The sequence below is a fragment of the Gracilinanus agilis genome, chromosome 1 (assembly GCF_016433145.1).
Source record: "Gracilinanus agilis isolate LMUSP501 chromosome 1, AgileGrace, whole genome shotgun sequence".
Taxonomy (NCBI): domain Eukaryota; kingdom Metazoa; phylum Chordata; class Mammalia; order Didelphimorphia; family Didelphidae; genus Gracilinanus; species Gracilinanus agilis.
The window spans coordinates 783,536,890-783,559,325 of record NC_058130.1 but is presented as its reverse complement, the minus strand read 5'-3'; the positions used below and the strand labels follow the sequence as shown (position 1 = coordinate 783,559,325).

The following is a 22,436-nucleotide window of genomic DNA, read 5'->3' as shown; positions in this document are numbered from 1 at the left end:
AGGCCAGCCCCCAGCAGCCCCCTCCCTCTTGGGATCTTGCTGGAAAAGTGGGGCCTCCACGTGAAGACCTCAAGGACAGCCTTTGGGCCACAGGAGTCCACATTCAGAGGCCACGTGGCCCACTGCCCTCCCTGGCCGGGGGGGAGGCTGAGGCCCTGACAGGGAAGTCTTCCTCCTGTGGGACTTCCAGGCCTCCGAAGGCAAGAGGGAAGGACCCATCTGTGGGGTCCTCTAAGCCCCCAAGGGGAGCAGGGCCCGCCTGTCTGCCCAGCCGGCCCAGGGCTCTGTGGGCAGCTGTGCGGGGAAGGGTCATCGGGAAGAACCTGAGCCCGGCCACAACTCACTTGAGCAGCTTGATTGTCTGTCCTCGGAAGCAGGGCAGCCCAGTGTCCAGCATTAGGGTCACCAAGGAGACCACGGCGTCCATGTAGGGCCTGCAGGGACAGCCGATTGGAAGGGCTCGAGGGGCCTGGAGAGGCCAGGCCGGCCCTGTCTGCCCTCAGGGTACTCGGGCCAGCGGAATCTCCCCCCTCCTCGGGCCCTCCGTGCCCGCCCTGCCTCCGTGGCCTCACCTGACGGCCAGGTAGCCGCGGACACACATTTCCATGAACCACTTGAAAGGGGTGGCCTCCATCTTTCCGCCCATGATCATCACCATCTCGTCGGTGAGCTTGATGTCTGGCTCCCAGCCCAGATTCCCCCCGGGGGAGCTCTCGAACATGAAGCCGAAGTCTGGGAAGAGCGGCAGGAAAGCCGGCTTGTGGGGGTCTCCCCGGGAGGAGCCCACGATCTCGGGAAGCGGCATTCCCACTCCCCGATGCCCACACTGAGCCACCAGGTGGCCCCGAGGGAGGCTGGCCCAGAGTTAAGAAGAGCCAAGTTCCAGTCTGGCCCCAGACCCTTCCTAACTGTGTGACCCTGGGCAAGTCACATCCCCTCAGTTTCCTCAGCTATAAAATAGGAATCCCAGAAGCGGCCGCCTGCCTGGGGCCTGGGAAGATCGCCAGGAATCATGGGGGTCAGGGTGGGTAAGCCTGCGCCCACTTTACAGCAGAGGTTCCCCCCCCTCCACTGACCAATGTGGATGATGTGCCCCTTCTTGTCCAGCATGATGTTCCCGTTGTGGCGGTCTTTGATCTGCAGCAGGAACAGGAGGAGGCTGTAGGCCGCCATGCTGCGGATGAAGTTATAGCGGGCCTGCACGGGGGAGAAAGGGCCGGTGGTCACAGGCTCCTGGCCAGGGCTGGTCACGCTGCTGCCACCATGCCCTCCTTCCGAGAAGCCACCTCTGCCAGGATGGCCTCCGAGATCCTCCCTGAGCTCCCCCAGGGGCTGGGCCCAGTGCCCCTGAATTGGGGTGCTCAGGGAGGGCTGGTTTGATGGAAGGATGTGAAGGGGGTGAAGCCACAGGAGCCCCCTCCAGCTCTGTCTCCCTGCCCTGCCTCCCCCAGAGCCCTTGCAGATAGGCTACGAGGCAGTGACCGGGGCCTCCCAGAATCCACTGCCCTGGCAGCTGTCTTCTGGACTCAGCAGGGGCCCGTTTGGGGTGTCAATCAAACAGCAAGCGGCCTCCCAGGAGCTGGAGCCGCCAGCTGCCCCCCAGGACTGTCCGGGCATCCATCCGTCAGGAGGTGGCCCTGGGCCCCTTGGGCCTGCTCCCAGGGACGAGGACCCCACGTGAGGCCTTTTAACAACTCATCGGCCCAGCCATCCTACGTCTGTTACTCAGAGACCCCGGAGCGGCCAGATTCGAAGTTGGGTCTTTCTGACCCCAGGCCTGTGCTGTACCCCCTGGGCCTTGGCGCGGCCCTCGGAGGTACTTAGAACAGCCTTATTTGTGGCTGTTAAAAAGGGGAAACGGGCCAGGTGTCGGGGCAGCTCCGGGGTCTCTGAGTAACAGACGTAGCTACGATGGCTGGGCCGATGAGTTGTGGATTCTGGGAGGCCCCAGTCACTCTGGAGTCTGTCTGTCTGCCTCGGGCCCTTCGTCTGTAAGACGAGGCCTGTAACGGCCCTTTTCTTCCTAGCGCTGGGCCTGGCGCTACTCGGTGCTCAGTGGCTGTTCCCTCCCTCCCCCAATAAGGAGGTCACTTGGTGCCCCCCAGGATGTCCGCTCAGGCCTCCATTTCCTGTCAGGGAGCTCCTGAGTCCAGAGCCTGGAGCCCAGGCCATCCAGGTGGTGGCCCCGTGCCTGGCCCTTTGTTCTAGCTTATCCCTAACAGCCATCTGTCCCCTTGCGCCCCCTCCTCCTGGCCCTGGTATCGTCCGCCTCGTGCGTGCTCCTGCCAGGCTCTGGGGGAAGGACTGATGGTGGTTAAGAGTCCACAGTCTCCTCCCCGTGGCCAGGGAAGCCCATTCCCCGAGGCTGAACACAGCCCAAGGCCGACCCCCTCCACCTGTTCTGGAGATGGCGGGAGGAAGGCCCTGAGGGGAGCCTTTGGCCCCTCAACCTCTCAGAACTCCCACTTTATTTTGGTATGAAACGGAGGAACTCCACATGGGGAAGCTTCTGACCCGGGTGTCAGGCACGGCCACACGGGGCTGGACGCACTATGTCAGAGAGGATGCTCGGACCCAGGGCTCCAGCTCCAATGCCTGCTGTCTCGAAGTGGTCAGGCAGTGAGCCACCAAGCCCAGATGAAGTGCAGGCCGTGTGCCAGGCCCTGGGCCAAGAGAAGAAGATAGGAAGGAAGGCACAGCCTGTGCCCTCGAGGGCTCGCCATCTAACGGGGAGACCACACGGGCTGACGAGGTCGACACAGGGGCGCTGATTGGATCGCGGCCCCGCCAAGGCACGCAGCTCGTGAAACTCAACGAAGCCGAGACCCGGGCCAGGCAAAAGTGGGCACAGAAGCAGAGACGACGACCGAGAACCACGCAGGAAGCACCTGGCCATGACGAGGCCAGCGAGGGTGGCACACAGCCCGCGGAGGCAGCTCTCAGCCCCTGCCCTCTGCGTGCCAGCAGCCCTGGGAGGCTCAGCGGTGGCCCCACACTGGGAATGTTCGTTAGTGCCAGTCCTAAAGCAGGGCGCTGCCAAGAAAGGGCTGGGCCTATCTCGCATGCCAGCAAGCTCAGCTTCAGCACAACGTGGGCCAGGCCGGTGCAGGGAGAGGCAGAGGAACGAGGGAGCCCTGGCCACCCCTCACAGGATAATGGAGAAAGCAAGGGAGCCCCGGAAAACATCTCCTCCTGCTTCGAGCCTCCCTCTGTGAGGATCACACCAACGTCTGACTCCTCACAGAGGCTTCTGGCCCGTCTCCCGAGGAAACCGGCCGAGGCTCAAGGAGGACAACGGAGCAGACGCGGCCCACGCCAACAAGGGTCGGTCAGGCTTGGCTTTTCCAGCAGCCGTGATGGCTGGGAGAGAGGAACTACAAGGAAAGCTGAGCGTCACAGGGCCGGCCCTGGGCCTGCGGTCCCGGAGGAGACCATGGAGAGTCCCCAGACAGCGAGGACATCCAACTGACCAATATGGAAAGAATGGCTTCCCATCATTCCCTGAAAGGACCAAAGCGTCGACTCTCTGGCCACGTCACAAGAAGCCCCTGATGTCGGGAAGGACCGAGGGCCAAGGCCGAGAGAGGCAACGAGCATGGACAGACTTCAGGACAGAGCAAAGAGGAGAAGGACCTGGGCTGCTGTGGCCTATGAGGTCACAAAGGCCGGACACGACCGGACAACAAACAGGAGGAGGCCTCAGAGGGAAGACCCGGACTCTAGCTGGCACGCGAAGGAAGCCAGAAGAGCCAGGAGGGGAGGGAAGGAGGGCGAGAACCGCAGGCCGGGGGCAGCCACAAGAAACGCTCCCAGGTGGGAGGAGGCGGCTCGTTCTGGCCTGAAGGGCTTGCAGGCGAGGCAGAGTGTTGTGTATTCATTCTGGAGGTGGCGGGAGATGCTGGGGTTTACTGGGGGGGGGGGGGTGAGAGGGTCACACATTTATTTAAGGAAGATCCCTTCAGTGGCTGAGTAGAGGATGAACTGGAGTGGGGAGAGCCGGGGCAGGAGGACCCCCAGCAGGGAAGAGCAATGAGGTGAGGGTGGGGGCAGGCTGGAGGCAGAGAAGGGGCAATTTCAAGAGATGCTGCAAAGGGGAGACTGGCGATGGGTCTTGGCGCCATATTGGATATGATCTGGGACGGCCGCTAGGTGGGAGCCCAAGGGACAAGGTCTTGGCCCTGATGACGTAAGAAGGAAGATGAGGCGAGGGGAGGGCTCAGGGGAAAAGCTCAGGAGTTCCTTGGAGACATCCCACACATCCAGTGGGAGATGTCGGAGGCCCTGGAGATGTGAGCTGGGAGGCTGGCGGGGAGCAGGACAGCTGCGTGGGCGGAGGGAGAGACGGCAGCCAGCCCGGGGCTCCGAGTTCCATTACCTGCTGGAAGGCGAGAGTGGACTCGTCTCCGTACTGCCGAGTGAAGTAGTCGTACATGCCGAAGTCGGTCTGCCGGCCCAGCTGGTCTCGAGAGGTGCACTCGGGGATGCACTCGATCACTCCGCACTGGGGACCAGGGGAGAGCCAGCATGGGTCTGGGAAGGAGCAGGGCCCCCCAGGCCCAGGAGCTTCCAAGCAGGCACATGTACTGGCCGTTGAGCGAGGGCTTCAGGAGACTGGACAGGCCTCGCTTTGGGGGACAAACAAACCGGGCCTGGGCACACGTCTCCTGACACGAGGGAAGCCCTGTGGGACGGGGCACTCGCTGCCTCCCAAGGCAGCCCCACACTAGCTCCAGCAACCTGCCCAAGCACACCCCCAGGGCAGTGTGGGGGCATCTCCCTCTCACACCAACTCCTCCTGCCCGGGTATACAGATTGGCACTGGCACACAATGAGGCTCCTAACCTAGCCTGATCCCAGCCACGTTCCATCCCAAGGCCCGGGACGGACCCCTCTCAGGCCCAAGGGCCGGCTGGACTTACCCCAGGAGCAGTGGCCACCACCCTGTAGGGAAACACAAAGAGATCCAGGCCCACCAGCTGGAAGATGTTCTTGAAGAGGGCGATGATCTGGAGAGCCAGCATGTCCTGGAAGGGCCGAGGGCAGGAGCATCACTCCCGGGCACGTCACCGTGGGGTAATTCTGTCCTGGCCTTCCAAAGGGCTCACAGCCCACCTGGTGGCCCAGACTGTCCGGCTAGTCTGGCCTGGCCAGTCCTTCTCATCTGGGAGATCCACCTCCGACCCTGGGGTCCCCCAAGCACTCAGAGACAGGACTAAGAACCAGAACCAGAATGGGGCAGGGAGAGAGGACCAGGCCTGGGTACCAGGCCTCACATGACCCAAGGCTGGGGCTCCTCCGCTTACCTGTCTACAGTCATCGCCCACTTTAAAGATGGCGGACCGCCAAGAAATGTTCTCGCCTGTTTCTCCCTCTTCTCCCTCTGCCTCATCTTCGTCCTCCTCAGCCTCTCTTTCTGCTTCTTCCTTTTCTCCTTCCTCTGCGTTGGCGCTGTTGTACCTCATGTGACACCGCATCCCTGTGGGGCACGAAGGCCAGACCCTGGGGCCTGGGAGTCCGGGGAGCTGCCCAGCCCCCCGGCGAGCTCCTGGGCCAGTGTGTGCTCCCTCTGGCTCTGGCACCCCCAGAAGGGCGCAGGAAGGCCCATCATTCTCCCTCTCCCCAGTGGGCCTGGTGCCAGGTGCTGCCATCAGTGCTGGGCACTGCCACCAGGCCAAATCCTATGACCCTCAGTCCCGCGAAGGGCCTGGCAGAGGGGGGCCAACTGTCCGCGCAGGAGTCAGAGGATGGGCCACCCTGGGGTGACCCCTGCCCGTCCCACCCCCTGCCTTTGTCCGCGGCCACTTGACCAGCTGCTAGACTCAGCACTGACCTTCCTTCTCGAGCCTGCGGACTCCGCAATGCTTCACTTTAAACCTGGCCAGGTACGGGGCCTTCGCGGCGCTGCAAAGCCCAGGGACAGGCACGTGAGGGCCCTTTCGGGGCTATCTGGCTCACAGAGGCCTCCCCGCAGGGAGGGATCCCCATCCCCATTTGGGGCCCACCAGGCCTTCCCCAGAGGCCCTCGTGCCACCCACAGGCCTCCTGGAACCCAAACCTGGGCTGTGGGAAGGGGGGGATGCCCCACCTTTGCATAGGGGTTCCTGACTTGTAGTCAATGTCCAGCACGATGGCTTCAGGGTTACTCGGGAGGTAACAACCTAGTATGGGAGGGAGCCCATCAGCCTGAGAGCGTAGGCGGTGCACCCCCATCCTAAATCCATGGGGCCCCCAGAGTCTGGGGGGGACCCAGAGCCCGACAGGGTCAGCGCCTGCCAGCCCTCCCCCTGGCCCTTTTGTCAGCATTTTCCTTATTCTTGTTCTGCCCATCCTAGACGGCCTTCTGGACTCTCCCAGTGCTGGCCCGGAGCCCTTCGATGTGAGCCGCCCAGAGGAGGAGGCCCAAGAGGGAAGCCCGGGCCGCCACTGCCCAGTGGGCTTGCATGGCAGGCTGCAGGACGGCTGGGAGGGGGCCCACGTGCCCATACAGACCCGGGGGGACGTGGGGGTCCTTACAGGGCTGCACCTTCACCTCGGCCAGGGCTCTCAGACATGCTTTCTTCCGCTCATCACCTTTGGGAAAAGGCCTAGGAGAGCAGACACAGCGGCTCAGTCCTGGGGAGGAGCAGGGGGACGGCCACGCTGGCCTTCAAGACCCCCCAGTGTTGCTCACGTGCCCCCTCTCGCCCGTGCTACGCCCCCTCCCTAGGTGCACCAGAGCCTGCCCCCTCTACGTCTGCATCTCTCACTGCGGCCAGCAGGGCCCTTCTTTCCTTCACCTGCCAAAAGGTTTGCCCTTCAAGGCCCTTCTCAGGGACCACCTTTCTGAAGCCTCCTGGGATGTCCCCAGCCCCATGTGCTCTGTTCCCTGGGGTGGGTGTTCCTTGCATCGTGGGAGAGCTGGAGGAGGCCTTGGAGACTTCTCTCGGGATGCCCTGACTATGGCGGGGGCAGGTCGCCTCATCCTGATCCCGGTCTGGGGCTCAGCTCTGCTCCTCCCTCACAACTGACCACAACCCCTCCCGGAGGTCTGCTCCGGGGCGTCAGGGCTCAACAATACGACAGCTGCTGCTTTACAGTGGGGTCTGGCGATGCCCTTGTGGTCCACTAAGGCCCTCAGGCAAGTTTCCCAGCTGGAACGATATCAAGCCAGGCTTTTGGGGTTTTTGGACAGTAACCCTTTAGACAAATTTGGACAACTCTTATTTCTAGAGACAAAACTGTCTCCAAGAAACCTGAAGGAAGCAGGGTATCATCCTCACTTTAGAGATGGAGGCGGGCCAAGAGGGGCTTCCCGTAAGGTCAGGCTCCCTCCACAGCCTAGGCGGCCCCTCACGCCAGAGATTTAATGTACGGCTGTTTCCAATGACCACGGGGTACCCTCCCTCCAGAGCCCCAGCCCACTCACTTGATAATGGCCGACACGTTGGTGATCTTGTTAAAGAAATCAAACTCCCTCTGATAGAAGTCCTTGGCGGGGCCAGATAGCTTGCCTGTGATCTCCTCCATCAGCTGCTCCAGGAGCTCCCCAATGTCCGCTGAGGAAGGAGAGCAAGGTCGGACGAGGGGGTCCCCCGGAGCAGAGTGGCTTATGAGGACCAACCCCGGTGCCCACCCCTCGTCTCATCGGATCCAGATGGCTGGGAGGCCTCGGGCTGGGCAGAGGCTGACCATCCCCTCATTTCACAGATGGAGGCACTGAGGCAAGAGAGCCTGGGCAGCCCTCACGAGGCCGCCCGGCTAAGAAGGAGCAGGGCTGAGCCACGTCTAAACCAACAGCTTTTCTAGGTGGGGCCGTCCGAGGATCACAGGCCCCCCGAGATCAAAAGGAACAAGACCCTCCGGCCTCCGCCTCTCCAGGCAATGGGTGAGGGGACCGTGGGCTCGGGATCGGGCGCAGGCCCGGGCAGGGGCTGAGACTCACGGTCCTTCTGGTGTCCCTCTTCGTCCAGGAAGATGTTGGTCTTCATGTTCCAGATGAACTGGTGAGCCAGGAGCTGGGACTTGGCCGCGGCCCACAGGATGTACTCCCTGACGTAGCCCATCTACAAGCAGACCAGGTAGCCTCAGCGTCCCGGCTGCCGCGAGGAGGCGGCGCCCGAGCAGGCCTGCCCGCTACAATGGCCCGGACGAGCGGCCGGCCAGCCAGGACCTTCCGAGGCGGCTCGGTCCTGCAGCACCTCGGGCTCCACGGGTCCGAGAGGGGAGCGGCCGGAGGCTGTCCTCGCCCTGGCTAGTCAAGGGCCCCTCCAGGAGCAGCCTGCCCGCTCGGACCTCGGGCTCCTCAGGAGGCCAAGTGCCTGCTGGCAGGCCCAGGCCCAGGCCCCAGCCTTGCCCAGGAGCTCTGCTCACTGTTTGCTCCCCCTTCTGAAGGAGAAGACAAGCCCCGGCTTGTGGCTGAAGCACGCCGGGCGGTCCCTAAGCCAGAGACACTGGCCACGACATCACGATGGCGCCGGGGCCCCTCTTTGTCCTCACGCCCTCTGGCTCGCTGGACACACCTGTGCTAACAGCAGGCCAGAGCCTGTCCCCCTCCTTCCTCCTGGGATGCCTATCGGTCAGTCAGCCCATCGCACACAAGCGTCCTGGCCTTACCTTGTCATATCTCAGGGCCTGCACAATCTGGGGAATGTAGAACAAAATGGCGTCCTGGAAAAGGAGACACAAAGACGGGAAGCCTCACATCATTCTGTGGCCTGGCCTGTGGGGGTCCCCTGTGGGCACTGGGGGGCCCCTCGCTCACGCTTGTCCAATGAGACCACGATTAGTGAGCCAGGCCGGCCGAGGCCGAGGTTAGCCGTCACCGAGTCGTGGCAAGGGCAGCTGGGCACAGAAGGCGGCTTAGGAGGCTGGCAGTGCCACTCGGGCTCCGAGACCATGGGCCCCCGCTGGCTCCCGATGCCCCCGCAGAACGGAGCACCCCGGAGGCTTCTTGGGCTCCTGGCAACCAGCATGACCCCCTTCCACGAGCAGCTGCTGGCTCCCTGCCTGGGAGGGTCGCTCATCTGTGCCTGGCCGCCTTCTCTTTTGAACCCAAGGCTAAACACCAACGAGGGCCCCCCAGACCGGCCTGGGGTGAAGGTGGGCCTGAGGGCAGGCTGAACGCGGTGTCGCGTCTGGGGTCTTACCGGAGGGAAGGACCGCAAGACTTTGACGCCGTACTGCGCCGTGAGGGGGTGGGGTGGGTACATGCTGGAGAAGTAGGACAGGCCGGTGGGGGGGTCCGTCGGGGCCCAGCACAGCACGTGGCTGAGCTCGGGCGCGTCGGCATCGATCGTGTGCCACGTCACCAGGTACTGGAGGGGAGGAGAGGACATTTCAGGGTGGCACCTGGCGGTGGGCAGCCGGGGGGCCCAGGCCTCGCTTCTCCTCTGGGCCAGGGTTGGGGGGAGCCCTCGGGGAAAGGAGCGTCCTCACCGCTCTCACATGGGAGCCGGCAGCAGGGCCAGAAGAGGAGGGGAGGCGGCCCAGCACACCGGGAGCTCCACAAAGACCCCTTGGAGCCCGCAGCGATCCATTTTAGTACTGAATGGAGACCAAAATGGATCCATTCGGGCCAACCCAGCAAGCAGGGGGGCCGATGGAGACAGAGCAGCCTGCCGCAGGCCCGGCCCCCCTGCTCTCACGGTCAAGGCTCGAGAGTGGGGAGGGAGTGGGGAGGCTGCTACCTTGATGGCTTCAGGAATGGTGCTCACAGCACCCGGGTCCAGCCGCACCAGCCGGGTCACCTCAGTCCCGATGGCTTCTGTGTTCTTAAATCTGCCACAAATGGACGGAGGAGCTCTAATGGACACGGGCCTCCAGACACCAGCAGGCAAAGTCACCACTGAATTCTTGCGGCCTAAAGCGGCAGCCTTGGCAGCTACGGGCCAGTCCTGGCCTCGGAGCCTGCCGGGCCCTCCTACCCAAAGCCTTCTCGGGGCTCCTCCTGGGACGGGGCCCAGCACGGGCCTGGGTCAGTTGTGTGGCCTTATTTGAGGGAGGCCTTACCCTGCATGTCCTCTGGGGGCCCCGGGAAGGCAGAGACCGCTTCCACAAACCCGGGGTCTCTGACTGGCCCTCTCCTCTGGCCAAGGATCGGGGTAGGGTCTGCGCCTGCCATCCCCACCCCGCCAGGGCAGGCCAGCTCCTTCTTGCTCCTCCCCCGAGTCTCAGAGAGCTGCCTAGACTAGAGCTTCTGGGCCAGCAAGTTCTCCTGGCTCTGAGTGGGCAGCTCGCCGGCTACCCCCGCCTCCCTAGGCTGCACCGACAGGGACAGACTGCCAGGCTTCTTCCTGACTTAGTCCTCCTGGCCCTGGAACTTCCTGTCTCTTCCTACGGCTCTCCTTTGAGGCCTGGCACAAACGCCATTCCGTGGAGCCTCCTCTGATGGCAGAAGAGAGCCGAGGGGTGAGCAGAAGCCCTCTGGCCCCAGGATGGCCTGAGGGTGAGCGGCATGACCAACCCCAGCCCGGCCCTCGGCCCACCTGGCAGGCAGCTGCACAGCCAGGTACGGGGAGATGCTCCAGGCCAGATTCACGTTGTCCTTCCATTGCTTTTCGCTCATGCTGATGTATTTGGACTTCCAGTTGGCCACGCTGCTCTCCCCAGTCTGGTCCAGCTCCAACTCGGGGGCCGACAGGGGGTTGTACCACGTGATCAGACGCTCGAGCTCGGTGGCCTGAAAGAGTCAAGAACGAGGTGAAGCCCATCTCTGGGGTCTCACGGGCAGAGCCTGGCAGGCTGCCTGGCACAGGAGCAGAAGCTCCATCCTATAGAGGAGGAGGCTGGGATCAGTGCTCGGCCCCTGCCCTGCTCTCCTCAGGCTCACCTCCACTCTCCAAGGGCTTTTGGGCACTCGTGGTGCAGGCATGCGTGTAAGGACGGGGATGGCGGCCTCTGGGCCTGTCCCCATGGTGCTGCTTGTGCTGGCCAGCCACGAGGACATCGGCGGGCTCAGGGCCCACCACTCACTGCTACGCCCAAGCAGGCTGCTCTGCTCTTTCCTGGTGATCGATTTGGGCCCAAGCACTGCCCACGGGAGGACCCTCAACTTTCGTTCTTTCATCTTGGTAGCACAGAGAGAGGCTTTGGGTTCTGGGGCACATTTAAGGTCTTTCAAATAGCTGGGCAGACAGGTGGGTGGCACAGTGAGCAGAGGCTGGGCGTGGAGGGGGGAGGCTTCAGCTGAAATCCTGCTTTGGGTCCTTGGGCGTTGGGTGACCCCAGACAAGTGCCTTCATGGCCAGGCTCTCTGTTTATCAAACAAGGGGCTGGGCTCCAAGGGCGCCGATTCCCTCCTGACCCGCTGGCACAAACTGGTCAAGGCGGCCACCACCCGCCCATCACCGTCTGGACAACTGACACTCTCCTGTGTGGAGGCTCAGACGGGTTCTGTGTGGTGGCGGGCTTCAGCCAATCAGCCCCGAGTCATTGAAAGACACGAAACGGGTCAGGCCAAGGGGACCACCACACATGGACATGCTGACCAGATGGCTCCTGGCTGGCTTTGTCAGCCATCTAATGCGCATCAATGCACCTTGGTGCCAGGCACTCGGAGGCAGACAGCAGACAAAGAGCAAGGCCCCTACGAGGCCATCAGGGAAGAAGGCACGAGCAGCTGGAGAAGGGGAGACTTCAGGGCGGGAGCATACTAGGCCCGGGGCGCTGCCAGAGTGAGAGAGTTAAGGGTAGTGCCTGGAAAGGGATGAAAGGCCCAAAGTGGCAGAGGAGAGTTAGGGCCAAAGAGAAGGGAAGGAGGGAGGGAATGAGGGAGGGAATGGCTGAACTTATGCTTTGGGTTTAAGAGCCCTGGGCAGTCGAGAGGAGGGTTTGGCCTAGGCTAAAACTTGAGGCAGGAGAATTGGGCCACATAACAGCAATGGGGGCCCAAGCTGGGGACGGCTGGGTGAGCAGAGACCAGTGGGTGGGCAGTGAGGTGAGTCAGTGAAACCTCACTGTGGCAGGCCCTGGGTTATGGGCGAAGGAGACAAAGGAAACCCCAGGCCCTGCCCTCTGGGAGCTGCCAATCTAATGGGGGAGACAAGAAGACAAGTAAGTGCACTTGACCAGGAGAGAGGGAGGCCCTAACTTGGGAAAAGCTGCTTCTTGCAGGAAGTGGGCCTTTCTCTGGGAGCCGGCCCCTGCCCTCTGCTTTCAGCTCCCTTTTCTGGGCTGACTTCCCCGTGAGAATGGAAGCTCCACGGGGCAGGGACTAGCCCTCTTAGTGCTGGCGTTGGTGCCCCAGGCTTAGCGCAGTGCCTGGCACATCACAGGCATTAATAAGTGACTGACTGGCCACGCAGAAGCAGGAAGTAAAGAGCACGAAGGTGGTCCCGCTGTCCTCGTTGCCGAGAGAGTCCCTTATAAAATTCTCTGAGGAGGACAGACAAGTCCTGAAAGGAGGCTTGGGCTCGGCTGAGGGCGCCAATAAGAGGGAATTTCCTGAGAGTCCTGGTAAACAGCACCTCCTGTCTGCTGCATACACTTCACCCACCTCCAGGGTCGTCACCAAGGCCCTCACGGCTCTTCTAACTGGGCCTTGGCTGGGCGCTTCCCCAGCTGGCACCCTCCTGCCCCCTGACTGACTTCTCTGTAACGTTGTGGGCGAGTCCAGAGCCTTGGCAGGTGGGTCCAGGCTCTTCTGGACAAGCAGGTCAAGTGTTTGCTGATGACTGCAGGTTCCATTCATGGCTGGAATGTCAGTCGTCCAGGAGCACATCTTGAGGCAGGCCCTCATCTGCTAAGGTCAGGGTTGCCCCTCACCCCAGGAGTGGAAGGAGCCCCCCCGGGCTGAGCACCATCTCCATTCGCCTTTGGGTCGTGAGTTGCTCTGGCCACAACGACTCCCCAAGTGGCCAGTTGCCTGCAGCTGAGGCTCTGCATCCAGTGCCTGGGCCCTCGGCTCTCGGGCATGGCCCGATGGGTCTTCAAGAACCCAGGCCATGAGGAGGAAGGCTTGAGAGTCTGTTGGGACTTCGAGGAGACCCTGAGTGAAGGCAGTGGCTCGGGCACCCACCAGAGGCCCTGACCCACTCACCAGAAGGGACAGCAGCAGCGTTCTCCGCTTCATGTAGTACTTGTGGAGCTGGGAGCCTCGGTTGGTTTTTTTGGACATTCCTTGAGAGGAAAGAGAGAAAGAAACAGTGAGCGCGTCCGTCTCTTCTAGTTCCCAGTCACCAGGGCTGAGAGCGGCCCGAGTACTCGTGGCGCCACCCAGCCAGCCTCAGCGGGCTCTGGGAGAGCCACACGGGCACCTGTGCCAGTCTTCCTCATCCCGGGAGCACTTGCACGACTGGACGGCCTCTAAACTGAGAGCAGGGTCAGGCTGGACCCATGCTTCGATGCCGAGACCTGGGCCTCACGGGCCGTCGGCTCCCCCAGACGTCTGCGGAACGGAAGCCCGTGTCTGAGTCTCGGCTCTGCTACCCTCTGGCTGCTGGGCCATGGGTCAGGCCTGCCCCTCTCCTCTGGGAGCAGGGGCTCTTCCTCGGGGCCTAGGCCTAAGGCTCCCGGCCCTCCCTGTCCCACAGCACGGCCCAGTGCTTCGGCCACGAGCTATGACGAGCACGATGGTATGGAGGTGCTGACGGCTGACGATGACGATGGCGCAGCGATTTCAAGCGGGGCCTCGGGCCGGGCGCCAGACACGTCGGCAGTTGTGCCGAGGACGCGTGGCAGCCCCGAGAGGGAAAGACAAGGCAGGTGAATAACAAAGAACTAGATGACCTGATTTCTTGGAGATGGTCGACATGCCGCTGGACAGTGGGTAAGTATTGATCCAGCCCTGGGTGGCCTGCTGTCGAGAGCCAACGGTTATGTCCAGGTTGCTCCGAGTGTCTTGGTTATCTACAGTCAAACATAACGTGGACCCTAAAGCTGAGCCACTCGAGAAAAAGCACAAGGCGTTAGGGACCGAGCTGGCCCGAAGGGAGGACGGGCTGGGCCCGAGGCCGCCGCCGCCGCTCATTCCTCAGGCTGGCGCCGCAGGCCGAGCCCGCCCAGGCCTCCCCCTCCGGCCTCGCCAGCATGCTGGGACCTCTTGGCCTCTCCACGCTCTCCCCCACTCCAAAGTTAGCTTTCCTAAGCTCTCCGGTGTCTTTCTGAGGACCGACGTGGACGTCGCGCTTCTTGGAGCCAAGGAGGCCCCTCTCTGCCCGACCACCCTGGTCTCTGCTGCCTGGCCGCCTCTCGGCCTACGCCCCCTGGCGCTGCCCCTGCACGCTACGGCTGGCCCCTCTAGGCCTCTGTATGTGCCTGGTGAGCTCCTTACGCTCTACAGTCCAGATAGAATTCTACCTCCTCCTGGAAGCCTTCCCAGACTCACTTTGTCAACAAAGGTCCTTCCCTTCCAACCTCACAACTGGCTCATCAAATTCTCGTCTCTCACTAGCTACAGCCTCTCTCCCTGGCTAGGTGGTGATTTCCCTGGCAAAAGAGCTGATGCCATGTGGGCTCTCCTGGCATTCAGCACACTTGCCTTGCCCAGAGCTCAACGGGCTGGCTGGGAGATGTGCCCAGAGCCACGAGGGCCTCTAGAAGCAGATCCCTCTGGGGCCAGGGCACGGACAGGCCCGCTGCCAGGCAGTGGGCTTTGTCGTCCTGCCTCTGCCCAGGAGGCACGGCCAGGCGTCCCCCGCCGTGAGGGCAGGCAGTGGGCCCCGGCTCCCTCTAGCTATTCATTCAAGAGGAGGCTACGAGATCCCCGTGCAAGAAACGCTCCAGAAGGGGGAGCTGGTCAGAAGGAGGGATCCGATGCCTCTTGGTCCCTGGCACCTCGGGGACTGGCTGAGCGAGCGCCCTCCTCGGCAATGGACTCTTCCTCGTCTGTGCTGCGGCTGACATGGGGGCTCCCGGGGCCCCCTCGGGGTGGACTAGAGGCCCCTCAAGTTGGCTCTGACAACAAAGCCTCGGGGAGCCTCAGGCCTGCCCGGGAGGAACAGAATCCTCCTGCGAGACTCCTTGGACTCCGGTGTCTCTCTCAGGAGACCCTGACCTGCCTGAGAATCCAGACTGGGTCACTTCCAAGGCAGAAGAGCCGTGAGGGCCAGGCCCCCCCGGGGTCCCACAGACAGGACCAGCACTCTCTCCGCAGTCCCCTGGCTGCTCCTGAAGACGCCTTCCTTAGTCACTCCATGTGAGGGACGCCAGGAGGGTCGGGCTGCTGGCCCTTGGCACGGGGGGGTCCTCGGCTCTCCCTCTTCCCTGGCTATCCAGATGGGCCATACGCGGTGCCCGGCGCCGCCGTCTGTGCGACGTGAGCCCGGAGCCCCCCTTCTCCCCTGAAGGGCCGAGTCACATCTGTTCCGTGTCTGTGAAGCAGGAGTCGGGGGGCTCCCAAGAGGAGGAGAGGGTGGGCGGTGCAGTGGCCCCCTCGCCCTCCCCGGCCCAGGCCACTCACCTGGGGGGACGAGCTGGCTGGCCGTGAGGTACTTCTTATCGGAGAACATGGCGGTCCAGAACTTGATCATGATGCTGATGTCCTCCCGTAGCTGCTTTCCTCCTTGGGTGGGGAACTTTGGGGGACAGCTGAAAACAATGCAAGAGAAAAAAAGGGGTTCAAGGCCCAACGAGTCAAGGCAGCCTGAGGTCTCCCCTAGCCCAGGGACGGTCAACGTCTATCAAGCGCCCACGGTGTGCCAGGCTCTGGGAGCTGCCCTCGAGGAACTCGCCACCTGACAGGGGAGACGAGCAAACGGTCACACCAAGCAAGCTTTGCCCAGGATAAACAGGAAATAATCGACAGAGGGAGGGCTTCCTGGAGGAGGAAGCATTTGAGCTAGAAGCCCCAGAAAGCCAGCCTGGCCGGTGGCTGGAACACGGGGGCAGCTGAGAACACATCCTCAGGCGGGAGATGAAGGTGGGGGCACGGAATCAGAGGATGAGGAGGGAGATCTCAGTATGGGCGGCTGGGACACACGGTGGAAAGAGGGCAGGACATCGAGGCAAACACCCAAGTTCAAGTCCAGCCCCATTCTTACTAGCTGAGGGACTCCAGACAAATCACTTCATCTGTGTGCCTCAGTTTCCTCATCTGTAAATGGGAATAATAGCTCCTAGCTAGCACCTAGTAGAATGCCTGGCACAGAGAAGGTGCTCTATAAATGTCAGATATGGTTACTATTATTAAGACTGGAAAGGGAGGAGGGGGCCAGGTGATCAAGGGCTTCGAATGCCAAGCATCTGGTACCCACTGTTGGGGGTGAAAGGGAGCCACTGGAGTTTCCTGGGGTGGGGGACAGCCTGGCAGCTTACGAGGTGGGCAGGACTTCCCGGGGCTGCTGGTCACCGACAGCAGCACGGATGGGGCACTCAAAGCTTTGCCCACGCTGTATGGCCTCACAGCAAAATGCCCATTTTATGGATGAGGCTACTGAGGGGCAGAAAGGTGGCAGCCTGGTCCCTGCTCAGCCAGCTCAGAGGCAGGACTCAAACTCGGCCCTCTCCCCCACGTCCACTCCCTGCGGCTGTGACCCTTTCATGCTTTGGAGTCAGAGACATTTCTACCATGTTCACTGTGTTCTGGTGCCACCTCATGGCCCAGAGTGACCCAAAGCTGGCAGAGAACCTTTGGAAACGTCACCTCAGTGTCCACCAAGGTCACAAAGGCCTGTGGGGGGGAACCGGGTTCTAATTATGCTTCGGACACATGCCAGCCAACGACGCAGGGCAACCTTGTGGATGAGTGGAGGAATGAAGGAATGAAAGAGAAGGCCTGGCAGGCACGCCAAGGCCGGGCGCACCGCAGGCTCACACGCTGGGCACGACATCGGAGCTTCCGGATGCTGACCACCACGCCAGCTGGGGCCCCTGCTGGGGCGGGCGTCGGGCCGAGCTGGGTGGGCTCCAGGGTCCTCCCACAGCGCCCCCAGGGAGGAGGCAGTGGCTGGTCCCCTCGACAGGGATGGGGTCCCCACCTGTGCCCGGGGCACGGTGCCCGGGCTCCTTTGCCCAAGGCTGGCCCCAGGATGGTGGGCCCTCGGCCCCGCGGAAGGACCGAGCGCCTTCATTCTTTTAGGGAAGAAGCCGCCGAGGCAGCGTCGGTCCCTGCGATGAGGGGAGCCAAGGGAACTGCCCAGCCTCAGGCCCAAGGCATCGCTGCCCGGCCTCCCCGAGCTCTGAGCGCCGAGTCCAGGAGGAGGAGAGGCCGCAGGTACGGGGTCCCCACAGAGCCCGGGCAGGGACAGGATGACGAGTACCTGAAGTAGTCGAAGGCCGTCGAATAGACCTTTTCACGAAGGACGTTGCGGATGGTGGCGTTGGGGACCACGTCGGCGTGCAGCAGGGACAGTCCGAGCGTCAGCAGCCTAGAGGGGGCAGGCCACGGGGGCATGCGGTCAGGGCAAGGGCGCCGTGACCCAGAGGCTCGCCCTGCCAGGAGCTACGGGGAGGCAGCACACACCGGCGAGGCAGGACCTGGCCTTCCGGGGAGGGCAGCGGACCACCCGGCCCAGGGCCCGGGCCCCGAGGAAGCCCGTCCCCGAGCCTTGGCCCGGCCGTCACAACCACAGACTGGTAGCAAGAACTGCTCTCGACGGGCCTCGGGCAGCCCCCCGGGTGCGCCTGTGGCGGCGAGGAATGACCGGGATTCGGGTCGCCGCCAGCTCTGCCTGGCCCCAGGCCCCACGGGGCGCGCGGCTCGTGCCAGGGCAGCCAGGCCTACCTTAGGAAGGCTGGGCCGAGGGGTGCCTGCTTGATACCTCCTGGACGGCCTGGGCTCCTCCGGGAAGTCACTGCCTCGAGGCAGGCTCTGGAGGAGTCTCAGTGTGCCCGCATGGCCCTAGGGCTGGGCTTCAGGAAGGGGCCACCATCCCGGAAGAGAATGGCCGGACGGAAGTGGCCAGGGCAGGCTCCTTTCACTAGCAGAGGAGGGCCTGCCTTCACTCGACCCGGGAAGGCCCTACAGGAGTGCTCCCGGCTGAGGCCGGACCCTCGCCCGCCCCCTCGCCCGCCCCTGCCCACAGACGCCCGTGTCGGTGATCAGGAGCTGGAAAGGGCTTTCAGAGGGCGGCAGCCTGTAGGTCACGCAGTCCTTTGTTCTGCCCGGCCTCGGTTGTCTCATCTGCAGAACGGCCATGCCAGGACCTACAGCCTGGACTTCTGAGGGACACGGACAGGGCTGGGGGAACGCGTCCTTCCTCCGTCGCAGAGGCGCCCTGGCACGGCGCTTTTGGCCCTCCCCGGGTCTCTGTGCCGAGGGAAGGCGATGCCAAAGCCCGCAGGGCCTGCCTGCCTGAGCCACCCCAGAACCCCACCGGCGTCCGGGCCCTGCGGGCCTGCGGGGGGACAGGCTGAGCCTGGAGTCTGGTTTGGGGGAGGCGCGGGGCTCACCAGCCGTCCCTGCTCCCTCGGGCCCGAGCCCCCCACCCCGCAGAGGCTCACTTGAAGCGGGGGCCGATGGCCGCCACGTGCCGGTTCATGCTGCCCTTGGTGCCCCCGATGTTCAGCGACATGGAGCGCTGCAGGAGGCTGGAGAAGATCTCCACTTGGTCCGAGCTGCAGTATTTGGCGATCTCAAACCTCTGCACCAGGAACTGTGGGCAGACACAGGCCGGCCACTCAGGGCCCCCCTCCCTCCCTAGACCCGCTCTGGCCTTCCCCACCCCCTCACGTTTGCCTCGGCTGCTCCCCTGATCCCTTGCGGGGGTCCCAAGTCCCCGAAGCCCCCTCCCCTCCCCTGTGATCCCGCGTGCGTCTGAGCCTCACGTCCCTGGCGGCCTGCAAGCTTAGGAGCGGGGCTGGGGAGGGGCGGCACTCACGTCGATCCAGATGTAGTGGGGGGTCACCTCGGGGGGGCACGGCTTCGGCTGGCTCGCCTCCGAGGCCGCCATGGGGTCCGCCTCCTTCGTCTCCGCGGAGAAGAGGCCGAACTTCTGCTCCACCGTCATCTGCCAGGCACCGGCCATCTCCCGCATGAACTAGACACACAAGGCGGCTGCTCAGTCCTTCACAGCCCGGGGGGAGCCCCTACCCAGGAGATCCGGGCCAGCTCCAGGCTGCCCCTCAGCGATGCCCTTCTGGAGAGGCGGCACACAGAGCCCAGGCTTTGGGGGCAGAAAGCTCGGAATGCAAATCCCACCTCAACAGCTGTGCGGCGCTGCCTGCCCCCCCGCCCTGGTGACATCCAAGTCTCCGCTTGGAGGCGCTGGAAGCTGGAACCAGGGCTCCGCTGAACCCCAGAACCCTGGAGGTCCCGGGCAGGCCGTACTGCTTCTTTTGCACGATATCCCCACTGACGGGGAGCTCATTACCCACAAAGCGCAGCACAACCCTGCACCCTCCTGGAGAGTGGCCGAGCAGGGCGTGGAGGGGGAGGGGGCTGGAGCCAAGCGTCCAGTTCTGGGTGCCGAGCCCGGAAAGAGAAAAAGGCTCCGCCTGGCCAGGGGGCGGCAGGGCCCACAGCTTGGCAATCGAGGGGCCGCTCTGCCAAGCGGAGATTTTTAATCCGGAGTCATGCAGGAAAAGGCGTGTCGAAGGGCTGGTGCCCGAAAGAAGGCAGCAGAGCGCGCCGCAGGGGCGACCGGGAATGGCCGGCACCGAGGCGGCGGCGCTCCTCACGGCGCCAGGGCACACACGGGGAGGCCTCCCCTCGGGGCCCAGGGCCGGGCCTGCTGCCCCCGATCCGGGGGTGCCCACGGCCGACACTGCTACACCGGGGACCGTGTAGACACGTACTGAGGCCGATTCAAACGCTGACATAGATGTAGGTGGAGACATCAACACGGGTGTAGACAGAGAGACAGAGATACAGACAAAGCCACGCAGACACCGGCGTACACAGGTGTAGACGTCTAGTTGTAGATACAGACACAGACGCTCAGACCAAAACTTGGCGTAAGTGTAGATGCGGCTGTAGAGCCAGATACAGACAGACGGAGACACAAAGACGCACAGACAGAAAGTCGACGCCAGTGTAGACGCAGCTGTAGCCCCAGACAGATACTGACACACAGATAGAAAGTCGACGCCAGTGTAGACGCAGCTGTAGCCCCAGACAGATACTGACGCACAGACAGTCGACGCCAGTGTAGACGCCGAGCCCTTACCGGCACTTCCACGCCGTTCTTGCTGGCCAGCAGCCACTCCCAGCAGGCGATGGCCGTCTCAATGCCCTGCTCGTTGAACATGCGCAGGGGGCCCCAGCACAGGTGGTGCAGCAGCTGGGGGTCGCACTCTAGAAGGGGAGGGTCAGACGAGAAGCCGGTGAGGGCGGCCCGGGGGCCCCCGAGGCTCCCCGTGGGCCGCTGCCCGGCGCTACCTGGCAGGCTGATGAGCATGGCCGTCAGCTTGAACATGGCCTGCGTGTAGGCCTTGGGCTCCTGCGAGTCCAGGGCCGTGGTCAGCTGCTGGATCATGAGCTTCTTGAGGTCGGACGTGTGGCCGGTGCTGTCGGAGAACTGGATCATGCCGTAGACCTGCGAGCAGACGGGCACGGTCAGGAGGCCGCCAGGGGTGAGCCTCCCCCCAGCCTCCCCCCAGCCTCGGTCTTTCGGTCTTTGCTCCGCAGGGTAGGGGGGGACAGTGGGAGGCTTTGGTGAGAGAATGACTGGACGGTCTGGGTAAATCTCACGGTGCCCTACGAGGGCGGGCGCTGCCTGTGCTGCCACCCTAAGTGTGGGGTTCAGTTCTGGAGCTGGAGAGCCTGCTGGGCCACATGATGGCCCGCCCGCAGGGAGGGTGCCCGAGAGCAGACCTTGTTCTAAGCATTCGTACCATCTGTGAGCCAGGGGACCAGATGGCACCAGATGGCACGGCATGCCAGAGGGAGCCCCACAGGGCACTCAGGCCCAAAGGGCACAAGTCACAAAGCTAGGACTCTGCCAATGGGCCTGGCTGGCAGCAGGCCAAGAGAATACCAGAGAAGCCAGAGGCTGTTGGGCGCCTGCTCCAAGGCTTCTCTGCCAGCCCTCGGCCTCTCTGGGGTGCCCACGCTCCTCACCCCCATGGCTGTGGGTGCCCGCCTGTGTCTCCTCAGGAAGGACTGACCCTCACGTTCTCAGAGAAGAGCCCAGCTGGTGCCTGACACCCCAGGGGCTCTGAGGCCAGCTTCTGTTGCTGGGCAAAAAAATATGCCAACCATACCAGGTGACACTGGCATCAGATAGCCCTGGGCCAAGAGCACCCACTGAGAGGGAGAGACAGCAGCGTGTGGAGATGAGGGACGAAGCCTGGCATCCCTGCTTTGGTCCATCAAGGCCCAAATGACTCCGTGCAGCCTGGAGGGCAGGACAGTCTCAGGGGCCTCTGGGACCCCGAGATGGCCCTCCAGGCACACCAAGGGGCAGAAAGGCTGCGTGAGGGCACCGCTGAGGCCGGGACTGTCTACACCACAGCCAGGGCTGGGACGGCCCTTCTGCCCCGTAATCCCTGCGGTTTGTCTAGTACAAACGCCAGCTCCTACTGGGCCTCTGCCTCCAGGCCCACGACGCCCCTTGGGGCTCCAGGGCCCCGTCCTGCTGGCCCGCGCCCCGTGGGTCCGGGAGGGGGCATTACCTCGCCCGCATAGCGATTGCGCAGATTCAGGGAAGCCATGAAGTTGGAATAGTCTTTCGTCACACACGCAGGCCGCTCCGTGAGCTGAGTCAGCTGGGGAGGAGATCAGAAATGTGACCCTGGCATGGCAGGGTCTGGGCACAGCCCGCCGGGTGCTCGCCATCCCCTCGGGAGCTCTGCTCGGAACCAGCTGGAAGCCCCTGTGCCGAGGGCAGGCGGAGCAGGGACGGGCAATGCCTCCGGAGGCACTGTGGGCTCCTCTCACTGCCAGCCAGGCTGCAGCAGCCGCATGAGGGCACGAAGCTGCCAATGCCCCGTAGGCAGGGAGGGAGAAGGGAAGGCTGGCGTGGCGGCCAAGGAGTGGAGGATTAGCCCAGGAGGGAGGGCATGAGAAGGGGGCCAGCTTCAGCCCCAGGGAGGGGAGAATGAGCTGCCAATCTGCCACCCAGCCACGGCACAGTATTCCCTCGGCCTGGCACCCTGGTAGAGGAGAACTCCCTTTCCAAGGGGGTGCTCAGCCCACGGCCTCTGTCCCAGGGCTCAGGCTGGGGCTTTAGGAGGGGAAGACCCCCTGTGCCCACCAGCCTCAGGCCCGGCTCTCTGTCCTTGTAGTAGAGGCGTGCGAGATCCTATTTGAGCACCAAGAGGGAGGGAAGCCCCTGGAGGACATGGCCTCCCCTCAGAGCAGCCGGGGAAGATGGGGGAGCCCAGGATGGGGAACCCTGCGGCAAACAAACTGCAGCTCCCTAATATACCCGAGTAGTGTGACGTAGTGACCAGAGCGCGGGGCCTGGAAGCAGGAAGGACAGTTCAGATCCTGCCACAGCTACTGCCTAGCTAGCCTGCTGCGTGCCTCCGTCTCCCCTTCTGTAAAATGGGGAGAGCCTCTTTCTGACGGGCTGCAGAGCCGTGGGGGGTCTGGTTACCTCCAACCTCGGGCTTTGGGCAAGAGGGCTCTGAATTAGGAC

General features: G+C 63.4%; 1 protein-coding gene across 1 annotated transcript in view; it reads right to left on the bottom strand.

Annotated features, from left to right (window-relative positions):
- The window catches only part of PI4KA (phosphatidylinositol 4-kinase alpha), a 114,954-nt gene that overhangs the window by 6,277 nt on the left and 86,241 nt on the right, over positions 1 to 22,436 (bottom strand). Inside the window, exons 30-53 of the mRNA XM_044674684.1 lie at positions 21,469 to 21,561; positions 20,234 to 20,390; positions 20,022 to 20,149; positions 18,735 to 18,893; positions 18,358 to 18,509; positions 17,175 to 17,282; positions 15,377 to 15,504; positions 13,705 to 13,824; positions 13,016 to 13,095; positions 10,464 to 10,657; positions 9,666 to 9,756; positions 9,126 to 9,293; positions 8,593 to 8,646; positions 7,922 to 8,042; positions 7,406 to 7,535; positions 6,514 to 6,584; positions 6,086 to 6,158; positions 5,831 to 5,901; positions 5,304 to 5,416; positions 4,920 to 5,024; positions 4,376 to 4,501; positions 1,077 to 1,197; positions 573 to 732; positions 345 to 434 (exon numbers count right to left, since the gene is read on the bottom strand). Of these exons, the coding sequence (XP_044530619.1) occupies positions 345 to 434; positions 573 to 732; positions 1,077 to 1,197; positions 4,376 to 4,501; positions 4,920 to 5,024; positions 5,304 to 5,416; positions 5,831 to 5,901; positions 6,086 to 6,158; positions 6,514 to 6,584; positions 7,406 to 7,535; positions 7,922 to 8,042; positions 8,593 to 8,646; positions 9,126 to 9,293; positions 9,666 to 9,756; positions 10,464 to 10,657; positions 13,016 to 13,095; positions 13,705 to 13,824; positions 15,377 to 15,504; positions 17,175 to 17,282; positions 18,358 to 18,509; positions 18,735 to 18,893; positions 20,022 to 20,149; positions 20,234 to 20,390; positions 21,469 to 21,561 (2,813 nt within the window). The remainder of the gene's footprint in view (positions 1 to 344; positions 435 to 572; positions 733 to 1,076; positions 1,198 to 4,375; positions 4,502 to 4,919; positions 5,025 to 5,303; positions 5,417 to 5,830; positions 5,902 to 6,085; positions 6,159 to 6,513; positions 6,585 to 7,405; positions 7,536 to 7,921; positions 8,043 to 8,592; positions 8,647 to 9,125; positions 9,294 to 9,665; positions 9,757 to 10,463; positions 10,658 to 13,015; positions 13,096 to 13,704; positions 13,825 to 15,376; positions 15,505 to 17,174; positions 17,283 to 18,357; positions 18,510 to 18,734; positions 18,894 to 20,021; positions 20,150 to 20,233; positions 20,391 to 21,468; positions 21,562 to 22,436) is intronic.